General features: G+C 44.6%; 1 protein-coding gene across 2 annotated transcripts in view; it reads left to right on the top strand.

Annotated features, from left to right (window-relative positions):
• The first annotated feature begins 56 nt into the window (after positions 1-56).
• Positions 57-20,620, top strand: part of MSI2 (musashi RNA-binding protein 2) — a 493,957-nt gene continuing 473,393 nt past the window's right edge. For both annotated transcript variants that reach the window (XM_006889256.1, XM_006889257.1), the window contains exons 1-4: positions 57-176; positions 501-582; positions 1,265-1,349; positions 5,472-5,513. In XM_006889256.1, coding sequence (XP_006889318.1) covers positions 86-176; positions 501-582; positions 1,265-1,349; positions 5,472-5,513 — 300 coding nt within the window. In that variant the 5' untranslated portion in view covers positions 57-85. The remainder of the gene's footprint in view (positions 177-500; positions 583-1,264; positions 1,350-5,471; positions 5,514-20,620) is intronic.

Below are 20,620 nucleotides of genomic sequence, written 5' to 3'. Positions count from 1 at the left end.
TCACCTTCTCCCCCACCCCACCTCCCGGCTCTTGCTCGCTCGCTCCCCCCGCTTTCCTTTTAGCTTTTGTAAGTTACACGTCAAAATGGCCGATCTGACATCGGCGCTCACTTCTGTTATGTTTTCTCCCTCTAGTAAAATGTTTATCGGTGGACTGAGCTGGCAGACCTCACCAGGTAAGGGAGGGAGGGGGGGACGCCTGGGTCCCCCCCTTCTTGGCTTCTTTATTGCTCTTTGTTATCCCGGTGTAGGAGCCCCCCCTCCCCGCCATTGACTCCCCACTTCTCCTGTGCAAGGTTATTTTTTTAAATAGCAAATCCTTTCCGAGCCCTCTATGCGACCTCTGTTGCCGAATTGCCCCCGCGTGTGCGAGAAATGCAAAACCAAAACAGAATAACAACAGAAAACTACTTTTGGTTTTTGTCCTTGATCAGAATTTGCATTGCTCCCCCCCACCTTCTCCCCCCACCCCCCATCTCTGTCTTTCTCTCTCTCTACAGATAGCCTTAGAGACTATTTTAGCAAATTTGGAGAAATTAGAGAATGTATGGTGATGAGAGACCCCACTACGAAACGCTCCAGGTAAACCATTCTGTCCTGAATTTTGTCTTTATTTTAGAACAAAGTTTAAGTCTTATTTTTGGAGGTGTCTTCGGAAGCAACTGAGCGGATTTAGAATGGGACTCAGGGTAGTGGATGGTGTCGAATGTCGCTCTCTCATAACCCTAAGGTTATTGTTAATTGGGGCTGAACTCTTGCATCTCTGCGCTTTAAACCATCTCCCCTTCGCTGCTTTTTCTCCTGTTTATAATGGCATTTAGCTTTCATTCACTCTTCCACGGAGTTTTTCTTTCAATGTGTGCTTCCCCCGTACGCCCAGCACCCCCAGAACTCCTCAGTCCCCTCTTCAGAAGGTGGGTCAGGCTCTGGGAAGTGCCAGGTTTTCTTCGGAATAAAACAAAGCGTTAAGAAAGGGAAGGGGAGGAGGGGCAGAGGAAACTGAAGTGGCTGAACAGAGACACCAGCGTTTTCCAAGTTACCTCCACCCGCCTCTCCCGTTCTGCTCCCCCCATGTTAACGTTGATATTTCCTCCGGCCGGGTGGAGGGCTGCTGGCAGGAGGGGGGTTGGGGGAAGGCAGCGGGCATCCAGGGTCCTTCGGGGGCAACTTTTGCTCCCAGTTCTGTATTAGGGCTCACTCCTTGTTGCTTGTGAACGGTGTCACATTTTCTTGTTTGTTTTTCTCCCTCTTTGTCTCATTTCAGAGGCTTCGGTTTCGTCACGTTTGCAGACCCAGCAAGTGTAGATAAAGTGTTAGGTCAGCCCCACCATGAGTTAGATTCCAAGACGGTATGTTGCTTTTTGTTTTTGTTGTTGTTCGCCCCTTTGCAAGAGCGGGTCTGGGCATTGACAGGCTCATTTAAAGGGACAGCGCCTTCTTTTGCCTCTCTACTGGGAACTGGGTAGTTGCAGGCAGAGCTTGCGAGTTGGCTCCAAAGTTTGCTGTGATGGCAGGGTTTGGGGTTTTCTTTGCACAGCCTGCCGTCACTGCAGCTTCGGAGGCTGCTCGCCGGAGGCTTGTGGGGCCGGCTATGGCACCTGGGGGTGTGTGTGGGGGGAGGTTATCTTCCAGCCTGCGACCCTGCTCAGAAACTCCCCCAGAGAACTTTTCTTTGTCAGCCGTGCTCAGCCATGCCAACTGTGACTTGTATTGTAGCGATTGGCTTTTGGAAGGCTCCTTGGGGGTAAATTTAGGCGGGGGGGGGCGGGCAAGAAGAGGAGGGGGCGGGCAAGGAGAGGAAGGGGCGCTAATCCTGGATCTTGGCAACAGGTTCCTCTTGGGACACTTGGTTTTGGAGCGAGACTTAAGCAAGCAAGGCAGGAGCTCGCTCGCAGAGCCAAACTGGGCATTGGGTGGCCTATTCCAGATGGCCTGAAATCCGAGGCCTTATCGGCCTTGAGTTTCAAAGTGTTCGTCCCCTCTTTTTTCTTTCTCAGATTTTAAAATTTAAGTGTGAGTACTTTTATGGCATTGGGAGGTTTCTAAATCGGAACTAGAGAGGGGAATGGTTTCTAGGTAGACATCACAAGACAAAGACGAGAGTGTTGGTAAATTACAGTTTATTAGATGAAAATAAATGTAATGGGAATGGAATAAAAAGGGAGGTGGAGGTTTTATTTAGCTCCTGTGCTGGCTTTGCGCCTCTCACCCCTTCCTTTTATGTTCAGTGCCATTTCCCTGCAATTTTTATGCATCTGTCTTAAGCAGGGACTCCGAGGTGACATTGAGATGAGGCTCTGGGCTGCGTGGGGCTTCACTTGCCTGTGGTGGGGTAGAGGAAGCAGGCTAGAAGCAGATACTGATCCACGCTGCCGGTCCTAACTTGCTCTCTTGACCTTGGGCAAGTTGCTCGCCGCCTCTGAGCCTCAATTTCCTTTTCTATTAATGAAAAAAAAAAAAAAAAGAAAAGAAAAAGTGACCTGAAGTGATCTTCCAAGCTCCTCTCTCCTCTAAATTGAATGGAAGAAAAGGAAAAAAACCACCAAAAACAAAACAAAAAGCAAACAACCCTATATTCTATTGTGCACTGGAATTATTTTTGCAAATTCAGCCTTTCTGAGATGGAGGAGACCAGGTGTGGGGCCCCCTCCCAAAAAACCCCAACATTGCGCATGCACGCGCGCGCGCGCACACACACACACGTACACACACACACACACACACACACAAAAATCTATTCTAAGGAAACAAACCCTTATGCAATTACTTGAGTTGCCTTATTAGTTGTCCTGGACTTGCCCTAGCTTGTGGTCCAGTCTTTTTTTGCACTTTTCAGATCATTTCATTTCATTTTAGGAACAATCATTTGTAGGGTGATGAAGAATGTCTGAAGATTGGTTTTGTGTTTTTTTTCTTCCTCGATTTCTTGGCTATCGACGTTTTAAAAAGCTAGTAAAGATTAAAGAAGGAAAACATTTTGCAGCAATTTCTGAAATTTCTTTTGCATCACTCCCCAGTCCTCCCTGTGGGAGAAATAGCATTTGGTTGCTACAGTGTCTCAGGGGTTATGTCCTTCAGTCTCAGGTGCAGAGCCCACAGTGTCTCTCCCTCACCCCTAATTGTTTGTAGACTTGTGTTGATGGTTATTCTCCAGTATAACCCAGCTTTTGACTTTGTTTCAACGTTCAGTGCAGGAGGCAGAAGCGATTGGTTTATTGACATGGAAACGAGGATCTTGTTTACCGTTACCTTAAAAGCTTTGTTTAGGTAACGGCCATTTACATCCAAAATAGTACCCTAGTCTTTTCCTAGAGGATTTGTAGATACAGTAAGTAGAGCTGTACCTAACTAACTAATGTTTTAATTTTTTTGGTAGTCTTTTTTTTTTCCTCCCCTTTTTCAGTAGTTGAGAGGGATGTGCAAAAGGTTGGGATTTGCCATACTAAATCTGGACCCTCCTCTCCCGGAGGTATCGTGGCGTGCAAACTTTTGCATCCTGGACTGATCATGGTAAATGCTCAGTGCAGCACACAGTCCAGGAGTTCCAAATTGGCTTTTCATTTTCTGATTATGAATTGTTTTACTGTTCAGCTCACTTCAGAGACCTCTTGAGCCCTCATGGCTTCGCCTTCTCCTTTTACTCACCTTTTACCACACCAACAAGGTGACTTCTCTTACTGCAACTGTGTGCTGCTCAACTAAAAACAAAGCAAAACAAAAACCAAACAAACACAAAAACCAAAACCAAAAACCCAACAGTTTTTGGGATGTTTCTGAGAAGACATATCTGTCTTCCATTTGGTCAACAGAATGGAAAATCCACACCTGTTGTATTTCTCTTGTAGACAAGCTCTAGTCAGTGCTCAGCACACCTGTAGCTGCAGTAATGTTAATCTTTATCGAAGGATAGTTTCCTAGATCCAACACTTTGGTCTGTTTTAGTTTTGAGGGGTAAAAAAAAAAAGATAATCTCTCATTTCTCAGGTGATGCTTAAAAGTGGAAAAAACATTGCAGACTTTTATTAGGTCTTTAAGCTGTCTTAATAAAAGCAGTAAATCCTTACATGTCTTCCTGGCCGAAGTCCTTGGGGATGAAAATCAAGGAACAAATGAGCGGTCTGTAGTGTATCTCGCCTCACCCGCCCCTCTTTTCCTGAAAGCATCATTTTTTCCCCCAAAGCATCACTCCTCCTCACTCCCCCTGGGCAGAACTGGAAACAAGGTTCAGATTTACATTTTAAAAGGGGAAAATTTTAATATGAAAGCCAGAGCCCATAAATAAATAACTTGTAGCAATATTCATGCCACTCTCCCAGTTGAATTTTACCCAAAGATTTGTGACATTTAGAAATCTAATGAAAATCAACAATGGAAATAGGTTTTATTCCTTCCCTTCCCCACGTTGGTCATTCAGTAACTGTTTCTTGCCCTCACAAGTAGCCTGTTAAGATTCATATGCTTTTGTGGGATTTTTTTTTTTATTAAGCTTGAAGCCAGTCTCTGATTGAGAGTCATGTGTTCTACAAGTGTCTGGGCTTGGGGAGGTATAGGAGGATTTTCCATGGGATCATGGTGGGTTAGGGAAGTACCCTCCTGATTACACTGGATTCTTTTTTTTCTTCAGCAATTTAAAAACTCCCCCCATGATGGCATTTCTTTTCTAATTGAAGTTTAGATTGCTTGTAGGCCGCCCCCCCCCCCAAGGTCATTATAAAATCCAAAAGGATTTAACCCCTGTGCTTCCTTTCATTGTCCCCCCCCCCCCCCCCCCAAGAACCAGATCAACCCTGTGTTTTTTGACTCCTATGTTCTTTTGGTGATAACCACAGGAATCATTCTCTTTTTTATTAATCCTAGATAGTGTTGAAATGAGTGAGTGCATTTTCCCAAACATCCATCCATTTATGTTGGATTTCTGGGGAGAGTTTTTGGACTGTTGTTGTTGGTTTTTTTAGAGATTTGTTTGTTTGTTTGTTTTTGTGTCCCCTTACTTTCCTGTACTATGTTTAAATATCAGGGAGGAAAGAGACTGTACAGTCAGTCACCTATTGCTGGAAGATACTTACATTTAATTTGCAGAATATGATTGTTTTTCAATTATAATGATGCTCCCATCTTTTCTCCCAACCATGCATTACAAATTAGATGCAGGTAACCATTTAATATTCAGTGTCTGGAAGAGAAGCCCTTGCTGACAAAAGCACATGAGAGATCTAGTTTACTGAGAGCAACCCACATTGAAATACATGGTTATATTTCAGAAAGACTATCTGTGTTTATTCTCTTTCATGAGGGCTGGTTAAAGTTCAGATCAAAGTATGAGGAACTTTTAAATTGTCTTGAGAAGTGGCTAAAAAAACTAGATTTAAAAGCCTGAGAAATGAGTGATTAATAACTAGGTAATTAACCTTATTTTCTCTCCTTTCCTTAAAAGTATCTCATTGATTTCTGCTTTTTCCATTTTCCCCCAGATTGACCCCAAAGTTGCATTTCCTCGTCGAGCACAACCCAAGGTAAGTAGGAGAATCAATAATAGGATTTTAGCACTCTGAGATGGTTGCCAAGGATTTCAAGTTTCAAACAGGGGATTGGCAGTGAACCGTTTAAACCTGGTGCATGCTGTTCCTTCAGGGTATAAGCGTGTGGTTATGGAAGTCCAGGAGACGACGAGGTTTGGGAGATAACTCTGTCTCCAGGTTAGCAGTCTGAGCTGGGTTCTGGGCATCAGCTGTGGGCTCGGGGCACGTCTGTTCCTTGGTGGGAGGGCATGGCTCTGTTAGTTGCAATACTAACACAAGTGTTAATATTTATTCTCCAAGCATTTCTGAGATCCTATCAGGAAAATGTGAACATTCCCATGTGTTTTTGGAAGGATAATCATTTTGAGGTCTTACAAGTTGGAGCTTAGGGAGAAGAGTTCATTTTAAGAAAACAGTGTGTACTTTCTTGGGAAAAACTATCTTGTCAACCCACAGACCCCTCCATCTGAGAAAGGGTGTCTTGGTTTCGGTTGGTTGGATACATCAGGCTACGCTTGAAACCAGCCTTGCTTATTTGTACAAGGGCTGTCTCCTGGGCAGAGAAGTTTTGAAAATGTTGTAACCATGCAGGAGTGGTACTACAAACTTGCTGAAAGCATTAGAAAGGGTTTCACTTTTTCAGAAGTGTGTAACTAACAGTGTTATAGTGTTCTCTGAGCTTGCTACACAGTTGCACATAGCTTTAGGTTACAAGACACAGCCTGAAGGGTTACTTATGTGTTAGGTTCACACTGTGTGTGAACTTTATATCCTCTCCCCCCTGGAATATTGAAGAGATACTTTTTCTGTATCTTGTGGTCTTGATATTCTTAGTAGAAGGGGGAAAAGTGGAAACTTCTAATTGAGCTACCAAGTGAAAAGGCTTAAAGAAATAGTTTGTTTCTCTAAGCATGGTCTCTTTGAAGTGGAACTGTTCAATAGGGTAAAAGGGGGTTTGCACGTTAATAAGGAAAAACTTGGTTTTTGCAAGTGGTATCTTGGGAATCTCAGGTCTGTAGCTCTCTGTGTTTAATATGTATATTGTTAGGTACTTGTCCCCATTTTATAGATGAGTAGACTGAGGGACTAGTGGGTTGAGACGTGGTCCTTGACTGGCTCTGGAATGGGGCCTTTTACTGTATATGTTCCTGTATATGTTATGGAAGAAGAGATAGGTTTAGAGACCTCAGTAGAGGTCTCATGCCTTCGTTTGCCTCCTTCCTCTCATTTATAGAAAGAAACCCAAATCCCTAAGTAAATGCAGTACAATATTCTAAGGAGTTTTTCTGATGTTTAAGCAAATAATAGGAATTAATGAAGCAAAGAGGTTAGATTATTCCTGTACTTAGCATAAATTTTGGGACTGTTTTAGCAGTTTAAATGTTGCTTTCCAAACGGCATGATCTTTCACATAACAAAATGTTCTCAGAATGAGCAGTATTTTTCAGGTTTGGCAGAACAGTTCTATCTTGTTTAAATGTAAATCTTCAAATTTCCAGGTTAGCCATTTAATCAGGTGCAACTAGGGCTCAGGTTGCCCTAGAGGGAAACGGGAACAATCCCAGATCGGGTCAAACCATGGGTGACTCTTGTCCTGTTCCCCTTGCTGAGCCTCAGCACCCTACCCCACCCCTCTCTTTGAAAGCAGGAAAGCATTATTTCACCTTCATATACTATGGCATTTGATTTTCAGTGATGCGTTCAATTTGAAAATGGGATAATTGTTCTCAAACTTCTCAAAACATGTCTCCCCACCCCACCCAGCAGTCCCGAGTCTTATTTGTCTATAGAATTGTCAGGTTCTTAGATGTGATTTACCCTAAACCGGCTAAGGGAGGGCTTTTTTTGAGACACTGTAGGCATTTCATAATCATATCTTAAGGTGTTTTGCCTTGTGGTAGTAACCCAAAGGTGGTGCCTCTCAGGTTCAAATCCAGTGATGGAAGAAATGTGAGAAGTCTTCCCACTTGGAATTTACAGCCTCCAAAAACCTGCTGGAGGGTCAGCTATGACTTGGTTTTGACGGGATAGCAAGGAGTTTGAGGTGGTGGTGTTAGTTTTTCTCTTTTTTTTTTTTAAGTGTTTTTCATCTGTTTCCTTCATCTAAAATCCCAGCTCTTTTGCATTTGAGTATTTTCTTTGAGCAGATTCAACTTCTCTCAGCCAGTTTCTTCATCTGCAAAGTGGGAATGATGGGAATGGTTCCTTTTGAGGTTTCTTGTGAAGACCTGGAGAGCCTGGTAAAACTCCCTCACCCTCTTTGTTATTGTGGATTGAACTTTCGTTGTTAGCAAGCCTGTCAAGCCGAGTGAATCTGGGTAAATGGTTTTAACTTCCCAGAACTTCAGTTGCCTCATCTCATTGCATTTTGCTATAGATTAATGGACTAACAAAAAGGTAAGGTGTTTCATAGCCTTACCCTGTATTTTCAGTATTTTTTTTCTTTCTTGTTATATACTGTTGAATCGGAGCTGACTGGCTTAGGAGGAGATTGCTCCGCCCCCTCCTTCTCCAACAGAGACTCTGGTGGATTTGAATCGGGAATCTTTGGTATTGCCGTGCAGCATTTTGCCACTAGGCTAGCAGATCCCCCTCAGTATCCTTTTTGTTAGGTCTTCATGCCATTCCTGTGAGAGATGAAGCAATAATGGGACCACACAAGTTGATGTGCCAGGTGTGGTTCTAGGGTCTTTCTGTGTGACAGGTACTAGCCCATTTTAGAGATGAAGAAACTGAGGAGCAAGTGGAATGGAAAGTGGTCCCCACACACACAGACACCTCTCCTTGGCTCCTTTTCTGATGTGCTGTCGTGGGTGGAAGGATGTGTGTATCTGTGTGTGTGTCTGAGTGAGTTGTGAGGGTGTGTGGGGTGTCACTGTTACAGAGAGGAGACAGGCTGAGAAACGTCAGGGGCTGTGGGGAACTGAGCCACAGCCAGAGTGCGGGAACAGTGGAGTGCCACATCTCCCTGGCCTGGTGATTCACCCTCCTCTGATGATGTCACCCCATTGTATGACATTGTCTGTAGTGTTTCTCCATCTGACTCCTTGGGGCATCATTTCAGATAGTTTTGGGGTTGCTCAATTCCAGTGAGGCAACATGGTGATTAATGAGATGTGTGATGGTTAGGATTTCGTGTGGTGGTTGAGATTTCGGCTGGGTGGAGAAGAAGCGCCTTTGCTGTTTACTGTTACTTTCCAATAGCATTTGAACTTGGCCACCAGGATCTGAGACTGAAGTTAGTGTTGGAGGTCACAGAGCAGCTGGTAGGAGTATAGACTTTGCAGTGAAGGCTGTTTTATTTATTATTTACTTTGCTCCATGAAAGTGAATCCGCATGCATGCTTGGTTCGTGGTGGCTGGAGGATCAAGCCTCCACGTGGAGGCAGGGAGGTGTTTGTAAATGATATGTCAGCATGCGTTTCAGTTAAAATTTCATTTCGCTGCTTCCCGGCTGGCCCTCCTTGCTGATACTTGCCAGAGAACTATTCCATGGAGGTGTTAAAACGAGACGAGTGGAAAGAAACTGTAACTTAATACAAAAGGAAATCTGCGGCAGTGAAGAACAGATTTCATATGCATTCTGTCATAATATTCTTTAATGTATCCTATAAATACAAATCTGTTTTGATCAGAATTTTAATGAGCAACCGAAGGAAGGATTTTGAATCCTGCCGTTCATTTCGCCCCCTTTGCAATGTAAATGCTCCCCGTCTCAAGTGTGGTGTCCTAGGGTTTTATTAACTAGTCGAGGGGCGACACTTTGGAGACTAGTGGCCATTAATTAGGGAGGTACATTTTGATCAGGAGGAGTCGATGGGCCCATTTGCGATCTTCCTAGTTCTCCTGATGATTATTTCATTTTTGTAAAATATGTAAAAGATTCCCCTCCCCAATCTTTTTAAATATTAAAATGGTCGTGCTGTGCTGAGCAGATGACTTAATTTGCAGCCACTGGAGAGGGGAGGGCAAGTGGGATCGATCATGTCATGTCCTTTCTTTGGTCCCTTTGGGCAGAGACAGCTGCCTGCAGGGTTTTGCTCATGCTGTGGGTTCTCCTTCTTGGGTAGAGAGGCTCCCTCGTATCTTGAGGCACGAGAGAGAAGTCTGTTCTCCCCAGCATCTGCCTCCTAATTAGCCTTGTGTGTCGCTGAGCTCCCTACTCTCCCACTTTTCATTCTTCTCTGCAGGTTTTAGAGGCCACAACCTACACTGTTGATGAGGGGAGATTTCATTCCTTTCACATAAGGCCATCTACCTGCAAAGGCAGCTGAGTGACCACGGCCAGCTCACCTAAGCCCTTTCAAACCTCAGTTTCCTCACTTGTAAAATGGGGATGATAATAGGACCTACCTTGTGGTGGGGTTTTGAAGAGGAATGTGAAATTCTTTACTGGGTGCCTGGCACAATGTAAAAACAAAAGCAAACCAAACCCCCAACTAGTTGCTACCAAGTTGATTCTGACTCATGATGACTATCCCCACATGTGCAGCATGGGACTGCTTCATGGAGGTCTCATGGCAGTGACTTTTCAAAAGCAGATTGCCAGGCCTTTCTTGTGAGGGATCGTGGTGTGGGATAGTACACCAACCATGTGGATAGGAGCTGAGCACTTTACTGTTCGCACCACTCTGTCCTACCTCCTCCACAGGCAAATATATGCTGCTATTATTTTTAACTAGTAATAATATTTTACTGTATTGTTCATTGAACATTTACAACAAAGTGGTTTAGAATCCCATCCAACAATTTCTATATAAGTTGTTTCATAATGCTGATTATGTTATTATAAGGCATTGAACATTCTTGCTGTTCTGTTCTGGTGGTTCTGTTTCTATTAGTCTAGCTTCCCTTTCTGTTTACAACTTATTTTCTCATCATTGTTCTAACTGTTGCCTTCATGACCCTGAGACCGGAAGAAGTAGATGATGGTATCTGCCTACCACTGCTGACCTTTCTATAAGGGAGCACAGTAAAAAGTCCGAGGGTAGGGGGAATGTGGAACAAAGCATAAAACTAGCCAGGCTTATTGGTCCAGTAGAGACTGGTGAAACTCTGGTAGTCATTCTTCCTGGAACAAAATTTACTCTCATGGGTCAACTTTCAGGCAAACAGTAGATAGGCCTTTAAAGTGAAGAGTAATATCAGGAGCACTTAGTCCTTAGAATAATCAGCCACATAAGATCAAAGGGTCAGCATTTGCCCAAGGTTAAAATGCAGAGTAGGAAGTGATATGCTAGAAGGATTAGTAGAAATGAGAATCACAGGGAGGAAGTGGGAAGGGGAGGAATACACTGTATTGTAATTAATGTCACAAGACAAATGTGTATGAATGGTTGAATGGAAAACCAGTTTGCTTTGTAAACTTTCACTCAAATCACAATAAAGGAATTTTTGACCATTTGAAGTCATGTAGTTGCATATATATATGTGTGTGTACCTATATATGTGTATCTATATGTGTATATATATATAATGTTTATAGAATCTTTTAAAAAAATACGGTCTTGAAGTCTAAATCAGAATCTTGCAAGTTAATAGCAAGGGAGCTGTAGGTGGGACACATTCTAGAAATTTTTAAATGACTGAATGAAGTTCAGTCTGCTTTTCCACCTCTGAGTTGGGTTCCCTGAAAGGTTTGTGGTGCTTCTGTTCCGCCATCTCTAAGTGAGAGAGTTAGTTGGAACATCTCCTTGTGTGCAGTTTATAGCCTTCAAGACCCCACTGGAGGTCAATGATGAGTTGGACGGTGGTGAGTGAGTGACCCTGTTGAGTTGTGGCCTGTCTGAACAAAGGGCCGGTTTTTCCGTTTCTGGCTCTGACCTGGCTCCAAGGGGCCCTGGAAGGTTCTCTGCTAAGCATGCTTCCTGCTGGTGCAGTGGCAGTTCGAGCTTTCTACATGCAGACCTCCTGTTCTGGGGGAGTGGTTTCTTGGCAGCTTCTCAAGGGCGAGGGTTAGTTCTCAGCATCTGGCCTGGCCTTGCTGCTGCAGGTCGAGCCGCTGGAGCGTCTTGCCATCTTGGATGATCTGCAGCTGTCATCCTGGCAGCCACAGTTAACGGACCTGCTGGTGGGTTTCTGGTTCCCACAAGGATGTGGTGGTGCGTCTGCAGCCCTTGCAGCCATCGCGAGGAACTTGGAGGATTACTGGCTTAGCGTCTTTCTTGTTGGTGGAGTCAGCAGCAGGTGTCAGCGCACGGGGAGGGGCCCCTCGTCCTACAAATGTCCTTTTGTGGATTTAGCCTTTCCTCACATGCTTCCAATTCAGTGAGAGGGCAGCGGACCAAGACGCTGCACTCCCGTGTTCTCTGTGGAGCGTGTGTCTGAGGAGGGGCACGGCGCCCTCCGAGGAGCCAGCTGCCTACTTGCGTGCCTCTTGGGGGGCGGAGAGCATCCATTCTTGGTGTCTTGTTTCATATTTTTAGATGTGAACTTTATTTGCCTGAAAACCCCCGGAACACATGAGGGAGATGTGGTTTCTCATTTCTCTCCTCTAGTTTTGAACTGTATTCATTTAGCAAACCAAAACAAAGCAAAAAAGTAAAAAAACCAAAACAAAACAAAACAAAAACCCACCCAGGACACCACACAAACTTGTTGCCTTGTGGTGATTCTAGCCCATGGCAGCTCCTATGTTGCAGGGTAGAAGGACTCCGTAGGGTTTGTTTTGGCTCGCATTTCCATAGAAGCAGATTGCCAGGCCTTTCTTCTGTGGTATCATTGGCTGAGTTCAAATTGCCAGCCTTTAGGATAGCAGCTGATTCTGACTGCTTGTGCCACCTGATGATCTAGTTCATTTACAAGCGGTGGTTTAGTGGATACTCACTGTTGACTGAGAGAGCTCCAGTGGCGTCTTTATAGTGATTTGTGCTGCTAACCTGAAGGCTCCATCTCTGGTGGTTCGAATCCACCAATGGCTCCTTGGCAGAAGAATGGGCAATTTCTCATTTAATATACAGTCTCAGAAACCTGATGGAGAGTCAACTAAGAATTGGTTCTGGCTCCATGAAAATGGGTTTGAATTTCTGACACTGTGTGTACCCATTTTTTTTAGGGGGGTGTTTCAGGAAACCCTCTGGCTTCCTAATGCCCAGTGAACAGAGTCTGAACTTCTTAGCCTGAGAGTAAGATCTTGAAGAACTGTCCAGGAGTGGGGATATGTTTCCAGTTTATTTCCTGCTTTCCATCTCTGGCTGACTTTAATCTGCTCTTCCACCCTTCTCTGAACAGCCTGCCATTGAGGGACGCCGTCTCCTCCTCCTCTTGGCAGTTCATCCCTCTTCTAAAGACTAGGCTACCATCCTCTTTGCTCTGAAGCTGCCCTTGGCTCCCTCCTGGAAATAACTACTCTTCCTTGGAATCCCCACACCATTTTACCTTCTCGTTGGTTATGGTTCTACCAGCAACAGCAATCGCAGTCATTTGTTCACTCATTCAGTTATTCATTCACTAGACCTCCTTGAGCAGGAGTACCTGTATGAACCAGGCGCTGTGTGAGGCTCTGGGGAAGGTGTGGAGGATAAGGTAAAGGCCTTGGCTTCATGGAACTTTCCCTTTAGAGATGCGGAGAAGCAGTGAACAAATAGGTACCATGATGTTAGGTAGGAAAACCAGAGCAGGGGAAAGAGTGATGGGTGAGGTGGGGGGTGGACCATATCTTTTGTACGTCCAGTTGCCCCTTGCCATCCTTATTTCAGTAATTATTTTGTGCCCAGTGCTGGGACTGTGTTAGACACTTCGTTCTAAGTGTTGTGGTTATTTAGTCTCACGCCTTGTGCAGAGGGCACAAGCATGAAATTCTAATTAAATAAACAAAACAAAGCAGAGCAAAGCACAACCCTGTCAAAAAGCGCTTAGTTCTTAATCCTGCACTTTTCTACATTCTAGCAGAATTATTTGTAGTTAGACCAAAGAAATGGCAAAGGAGATACAGCAGTGGTCTTCAAGAAACCTTTACTCCAGATTGAGTTGAGGCCGACCACAGTAGAGGAGAGGATGAACACCGACGGAGGCAGAGATGATATTGGAGGAAGGAAAAATCTAGATGGCTTCTTGGGAGAGGTGTTCTTGGCTGCAGGTGGGAAGGAAGGCAGCAGCCCAAGATGGGACTAGGGAAGGGCAGGCTGTGCAGTGAACACAAGGGGAGGGAGTGTGTGGAAGCTGGGATAAGACTGGGAATGTGGGAGGGGATCTTGAATGGCAGGCAGAGCAAACAACCTTGTGCTTTGTTGATGCTGGGGAGGCTGTTGGATGCACACGCAGCCTGGTGAACGCTCCATCACACAGGTTGCTTTTGGACCAGTGTGGAGGCTGGAGGCACTGAGAGCACTGGAGCTGCTGCCGTTTTGTGGGGAGCATTCTACACTCGCCCTGTGATTTACACTTCATTTATGCTGTTATTCTTCCTGTCTGTAAGGCAGAGTTGCTACTGTTAAGTTGGTTTCAATGCATAGCAACCTTCCATCAGGTTTCTGATGCCGTGAATCACAACAGAAGATTGCCCATCTTTCTTTCTGACTGTAGACTTACAGATTTACAGACCCTCCTTATAGGTGCCCTGTTGGTAGGGTGTTTAAACACTTGGCCAATAACCCAAACATTATTATATTGGTGGGTTTGAACCCACCAGCCTTGCTTTGGAAGAAAAATGTGCCCCCAAAACACAGAAGCTAAAAAATTGTTTGCTTCCGTAAAGATTTACAGCCTTGGAGACCCTCTACAGGAGTTCTGCTCTGTTGTCTAGAATCACTGTGAGTGAATTTGTCAGAGGTGGGTCTGGCTTGACTTATGGTGCTTATTAGGTTCTGTTGAGTCAACGATGACTAGCTATCCTGTGAACAGTAGGTCTGAACCTTGTGTCATCCTGCACCATCCTTTGGAGAGGTGTTCACGTCGGCAAGCTCCACCCCTTATCTTTGGGGTGTTGCAGGTGACAGAAGGCTCTGTTACCCTCTTGTTGCCACATTCTTCCACCTCTTCAGGCAAAAGTGTATGGTTCTGTGCTCCGTCCTTGTCCAAGCCAAGGTCTCGGCGTGTGTAGCCCACGAGATGCCGCGACTTCATCTGGAAATCACAAACTGCTGATGTGACATCAGAGAATAACCTGACCTCTGACTTCCTGGGTGACATCTGCTTGGGGTCACCTTTGGCTCAGTGGCTGCCTGGTGTGAGCAGATGTTTTAGAATGCGGACCTCTGCTTTCTCTGTGACGTGAGGACTGAGCCCCCGTAGTATGTTGAAGCAGCAGTCTGGTCCAGCCTGGGGAGGGCCCCTTCTGGACCCCTCGATACCTCCCATTCCCTTGGGAGAAGAGACAGCACCAAGCCCCCAGCCATCTGGCAGGTTAGTCTCAGGGTGAGTGCCTGTCTGTTCTACTTCTTTATTTGAGTTCCGAGATTCTGAATGATTACAAAGAAAAATCTTCACTGACAAATGCCTGTCACCATTGAATCCAGCCTCCAGAGTTTCCAAACAGAGCACCTGGCCCCACCCCATAGCCATAGCTGAACTTCAGAGCTGTAGACTTGTGTGGCCATGAAGGCATGTCATTTTAAATCTCGTTTTCTTTTTTTTTGGAATTGGAGAAAAACTTTGAGTGAAAGCTTACAAATCATGCTGTGTTTTTATTCATTCATAGAATTTGTCATTTTTAAACTGTTAAGTTTATGGTAAGTTCCTGAAATGGCTGTCACTTCTTAGGAGTTAGTGTGTTATAATATGTTGCAGACTCAATACTAAATCTCTATACATTTTGTCTTCTTTTTTAAAAAAAATAATTTTTATTTATTTATTTTATGTGTGTACCGTCAAATTGGATCTGACTGGTACAAGAGGCAATTGTTCCTCCTTCTTCAGCAGAGCATCTGGTGGATTTGAACCGCACACCTCTGGGATTGCAGTACAGTTTCCTGCCACTAGGCCACCAGAGCTTGCCACATTTTATCTTCTTTATAGAGTCTTTTTAACAGTTCTTTGTAGGAGTTGGTGTTATCTCCATTTGGCAGATGGGTAAATTGAGGCCCAGAGAGAGAGAGAAAGTAAGCAACTCTCCTGGGGCCACAGAACTAGTAAGGATCAGGGCTGGTCTTTATGTCAAAGTCTGTCTGAATCCCAAAGTCATGTTTCCCTTAACTGTGAAGCGCCCCCCCCCCCCCCCCCCCGAGTCTGCAGTGTGCAAGAAGATCCTGACTGCTGCTGCTTGGCTAGGCCTCTGGGAAATGCTGAGGCCTGAGGACTAGGATTCGCTCTGGGAGCCTCTTTAGCCCAGTTAAGTGCCACGTTTTGGACTTTGTCATTTAATGGGTTGGAGCCTCCGTTTCTTCATCTGCAAAATGGGGAGTTCATTTGTACCGACATCTTGGAATTTTTCAGGGAATGAAACGAGTTAATTCCACGCAGTATCTGGAGTGATGCATGCACATAGTGGGTTATCTGTTGCTGTCCCCAAGGAAGGCATGCCTCAGATAACAGGGGCACCTTATCTAGCAGCATGTGTGGTGATTGGCACTGAGACCTCTTTCTGGGGATGATGGATGGAACAGCAAATGCAGATTTCCTGTCTGAGCCTTGGCCTGCGCCTGGGGTCCTGCCTCTCGAGGGGGAGATAGCACGGCCCTGTTATCTTGAGGATGCTTGGTGGGCCTGAATGATTTACCTCTTTCTCTTCTCTCTGCTTCCTGGAGTTGAGCTCCCTCTAAGAGTGAAGTCCTGGGGAGCAGCTCGGGAAAGGAACAGCTAAGACCCTGCTGTGTGCGAGGTCCCCCGTGAGCCTCCTTTTTCCCCTGGCCCGGGGGTAGTTCCACCAATGCCTGATCTGAAACCATCACATTCATTTATTTGTCACTGCCTGTGTCAGGCAAGTTAATGCTAATGGATTCTTTTTTTAGCCCGTTGTCTGGAATGAGTTTCTCCCAAATGTCCTGAAATCTAAGGCATTAGGGGAAATGTGTAACTTTTATGGCAGGGGGGGATTTAAAAGATAAATAGGGTTTTGTGTGCAAGGGCCTTACATTTAGGTTGGGGGTAACCAAGAAGGGGGTTGTTGACAAGCAGAGTGTCTTCTTTTTAAGAAATCCATTCAGGGCTCTAAATTGCTGTTTCTGTTTCAATTATGTGACAATTTCAAGGGTTTAGAAAAATCTAATAAAATGGTCTTGATGATGCAGTCTGGGCAGAGAATGCCTTAGGAGAGCCAGGAGAATAAATTCCTTGGGGGTCAAGAGATTTCTCTCTCCTGCTACCTCCAGCTTGCTTTCACCCAAGTTTTTACATTTTTATTGTTTTGAAGGGCAGAAAGCTGTTGTAGGAATGTATTCAGGGCTTCATCCATATCCTCTGCCGAAATGAATTATTCTCTTTGGGCAATTGCAAATAGAGAGGCCACCTCGGTCCACTAGCTTTTTTTCTTTTTTCTTCCTTCCTTTTTTTTTTTTAAGCTGACATATTGTAAACGACTTTCAGAGCAGGGCTTGTGAGTGAAGAGATTCTGAATAAAGCACCACAGAAGAAGCTAGAGGCGGGGAAGGAGTGAGGAGAGGGAGCCCTGTAAAAGTTGGGTCCCCCCCCACTTTTCGCTAAAGCTTTTGATAGTTTCCCAAAGAACTGGAGTTTACAATGGGAGCTTGGCCTCGGACTGCCAATGGGACTGAGCCAGAAAGACCTACTGTAGCAAAACGTGATGCTGAGTGACATTAATGAGATGGCCGCTGCGGGGGCAGGGAGGCAAGGCCCTGGCAGGGGAGCGGTTCCCAGGCCTGGGCTTCAGCTTCTGCGTGGCTGCGTGGGCTCCTGCGTGTTTGTGCAAGCACGTGCTTCATTTCTCAGGTGTTCCTGAGGGAAGTTTTAACACACACCCCGTTGGCCTTGCATCAGTGTTCTCCACTCTTTGAGAGGCTGTGTGTGGCCAGCTCTGTCCTTAATTCTCATCTGCTGATGAATAACATTTTAAACCAGGAGGTGTTTTGTCTTCCTTTCTGGGTACTTGCTGAAGTAGGTAGCATGTGAGGCTGCCTTCCCAGAATCTGACACAGTGGGAATTTGCAAAGCTGTGAGCTCGCAAAGTCACTGGTCTCATGTCTGAAATTGATTCTCAAGAAGGTGGAGTGGGGGAGGACCTTGGTGTAGCTTCCTACATTTTTGCTTCGTGAAGGTTCTAGACAGGGCGCTTTGTAATGGTGCAGTACGTGGAACGTTGCAACAACTGCCGCTTTAATATTTTAGTGCCTTGGAGAGTTTTCTATATTTCCATGTTGCTCTTGTGCAAGAATTTCCAGTTAGTGAAAAGGAAATAAAAACCCCAAGCTAAAACATTTCAGGTAGATCAGGGAAGGACGTGAGAGACTTGGTTGCTTCTGACCTTGCGAGCCCTTGTCAACCTGTATCTGAAATGAAAATGGTACCGTCCCATCTCCACTTTAACTTTGAATTAAATGGATTGAATTCATTTAACTCAATTCACCATAATCCACTGCTCCTTGTGGTATTAGAGTGAACATTTCAGGTAGTAATGGGGAAGGGTTTGAAATACAACTGTAAGATCTTAAAAAAAGAAGCTAGAGGTAGGTAAAGGAAATGAGAAAGAGCCAGTGTGAAAAACAATGTATATGAACTTTATAAGCAAACCAGGATAAAATAAAAATTTTATGGGGGGGGGGTGGCGGGAAGAAGTACCTGGGGCCTGGCCTAGAGTGAGTTGGCTTGGTGGGAATCAATGTGTATTGAAGATGCTTACTTATAATTTTTTTTTAAATTCTTTTTAATGCAGTTCCTTTTAGGATAAAATCACAAGATAGTTGCTGTCGAGTTGATTCTGACTCAGGATGACCCGATGTATGTCAGATTGGAACTGTTCTTCATAGGATTTTCAGTAGTCGGTTGATTAGAAGTAGATCACCATACCTTTTCCCCAGGTGCCTTGGGATGTATATGAACCTCCAACCTTTTGGTTAGCTGCTCAGTTCTTTAAACTGTTTGTACCACCAGGGACTCTTTTTCTGGGTTAGCGCTCAGATATGTTACTTGTAGCGAATGTCAGACAATAGACAAAAACAGCCTTTAAACTTAGGCATGTGAACAACCTGTAGATTCACCTTCTCTTCTGTCTGGGGAAGAAAAGAGGATCAGACTTAGGAAAAAATGTGAAATGGGAGTTTTCCACAAGGTTGGTACATATATATGTTGCCTCTTCTGTTTTCAAAGCAGATAATTGGTTTTAGTTAGAACTTCTGACTTGATTAGGGGGCCCTTAGGAAATTAAAGTGTGTTTGAATTTCACAAGTATAATTTTAATTATACAAATTTTGCATTTTTCACCAGGGACCCAGGTTCAGAACTTGTTTTCTTGGACTAATAGGGGTAGTGGAGCTGATTATGGCAGAATGCCTTACTTACATGGCTTTCAGAATAAAAACCCACAGATTTGATCATTGTTTTCTTCAGCAGCACACCGCAGTTGTAGTAGTATTTATACACGTCCCAGCTCCTTGTTAAAAAGGATTTTTTTTTCATTGGGTCCCCACCACCGTAGAAGCGCCTGGCACAGGGGAGGGAAGCTCATTATGAATTTTTCTGCTGCACTTGCTGAAAGAATTCAATTAAAGTTCTTTTGAGCCCCAGTCCTGCCTGGGCAGCTTGTGTTTGGCATGCTGCCATGTTCGCATGTTGCGATTGCCTTTATCGCCAGATCATCCTGTTTGCTCAGAGCCAGTGTATTCGCAGCGCCCGATCGCCTGGCTGTGTCTCTTCAGCATGGCCCGGTGGGTTAGAACCGCAGGTGTCACGAATACAGTCTCCTGTGTTCTTGCCGATGCTGTAAGAGGTGATGGAGGGAAGATGGTCAGATGCCCTGGGCATCCCAGAGGAGCACTGAGTGTGTTATTGCAACATGATTGCTTCCCAGAGCTGTACACATCCCAGGTATCAGGGAAGTCTTTTGTGGCTTTGAAGTCAAGCATCCTCAAACTTCCCACCTTGGAGGGCCTTTCCAGAGCTGTCTGGAGACTAGCTTCTTGGGGTCCTGCGTGCTCTTTTCTCAAATGAGTATTCACAGAACTTGAATCACACTTATCGTTCAAGGTAGAGAAATCATGATGAACACTGCTGGTACACTGGCTAAGCAACTGAACCACTGATCAGAAAGTTGGTGGTTCACATCCACTTCGTGGCTCCATAAGAGAAAGACCGGACAGTCAGTCTGTACCTGTAAAGATTTCAGGCTAGGAAACTTTATGGGGCTGTTCTGTCATCGCACAGGGTCACTGTGAGTCAGAATTGGCTTTATGGCATCTTACAACCACAGGGAAATAATGAAGCTAGCTTGTGAATAACTTGGTATCATATGATAGGAGCTTGGAGGGGAGAAGCAAGATTAAAGCCTGATAATACAGGCTGATGGAGCTCCAAGCACATCCTCTTTCCCCACATTTTATCCATCTTTTTCTTTGCTGTGGAGACAGTACAGCTTAGTGTTTAAGAGCGCAGACTCAGGAGCCAGGCTCTTTGCAGGAATGTCCTTGCTCTGCCATTTACCAGCTGGGTGACCTTGAGCAAACGATCTAAATATTCTGTGCTTTAATTCTGTCATCTGCGAAACAGAGGAAATACTGGTGCTTCTTTTATGGAGTTGTGAGGATGATAGGAGTTGATATCTAAAGTGTGGAGAGCTGTTTCCAGCACAGAGTAAACCTGTGGATGCTTATTACCATGACTGAGCTAGGAAGGTGATGGATGTCCTGTGATAATTTTGGTAGGATGATATCTGTCTACCTTACTGAGTACTTGGAGAATTGTTCAGTGTTGCATTTTGTTGTCGTATGTCTATTTTGGTTATGTGATAAGCACAACAAAATAAAAAATAAAATTAAAAAGTGCACTTACGGTGCAGCAGTGAATGACTGGAAATCCACAATCTCTGTAAATGTTCACTAAAATTATTAAATAAAATGCACTTAAGTATGCTGGCTTGCAGCCTGTTGTCATATGTATGTTTTGGTTATAGCACAAAAGAATATACACTTCTCGTGGGAGGGTAAAATGGTGCAACCACTGTGAAAAGCATTGTGGCGCTTTCTCAAAAAGTTGCAAATAAAGATACCATTTGACCC

Source organism: Elephantulus edwardii, unplaced genomic scaffold (assembly GCF_000299155.1).
Source record: "Elephantulus edwardii isolate Elephantulus edwardi_28Jun2011 unplaced genomic scaffold, EleEdw1.0 scaffold00077, whole genome shotgun sequence".
Taxonomy (NCBI): Eukaryota; Metazoa; Chordata; class Mammalia; order Macroscelidea; family Macroscelididae; genus Elephantulus; species Elephantulus edwardii.
This window is presented reverse-complemented; position numbering and strand designations above follow the sequence as displayed.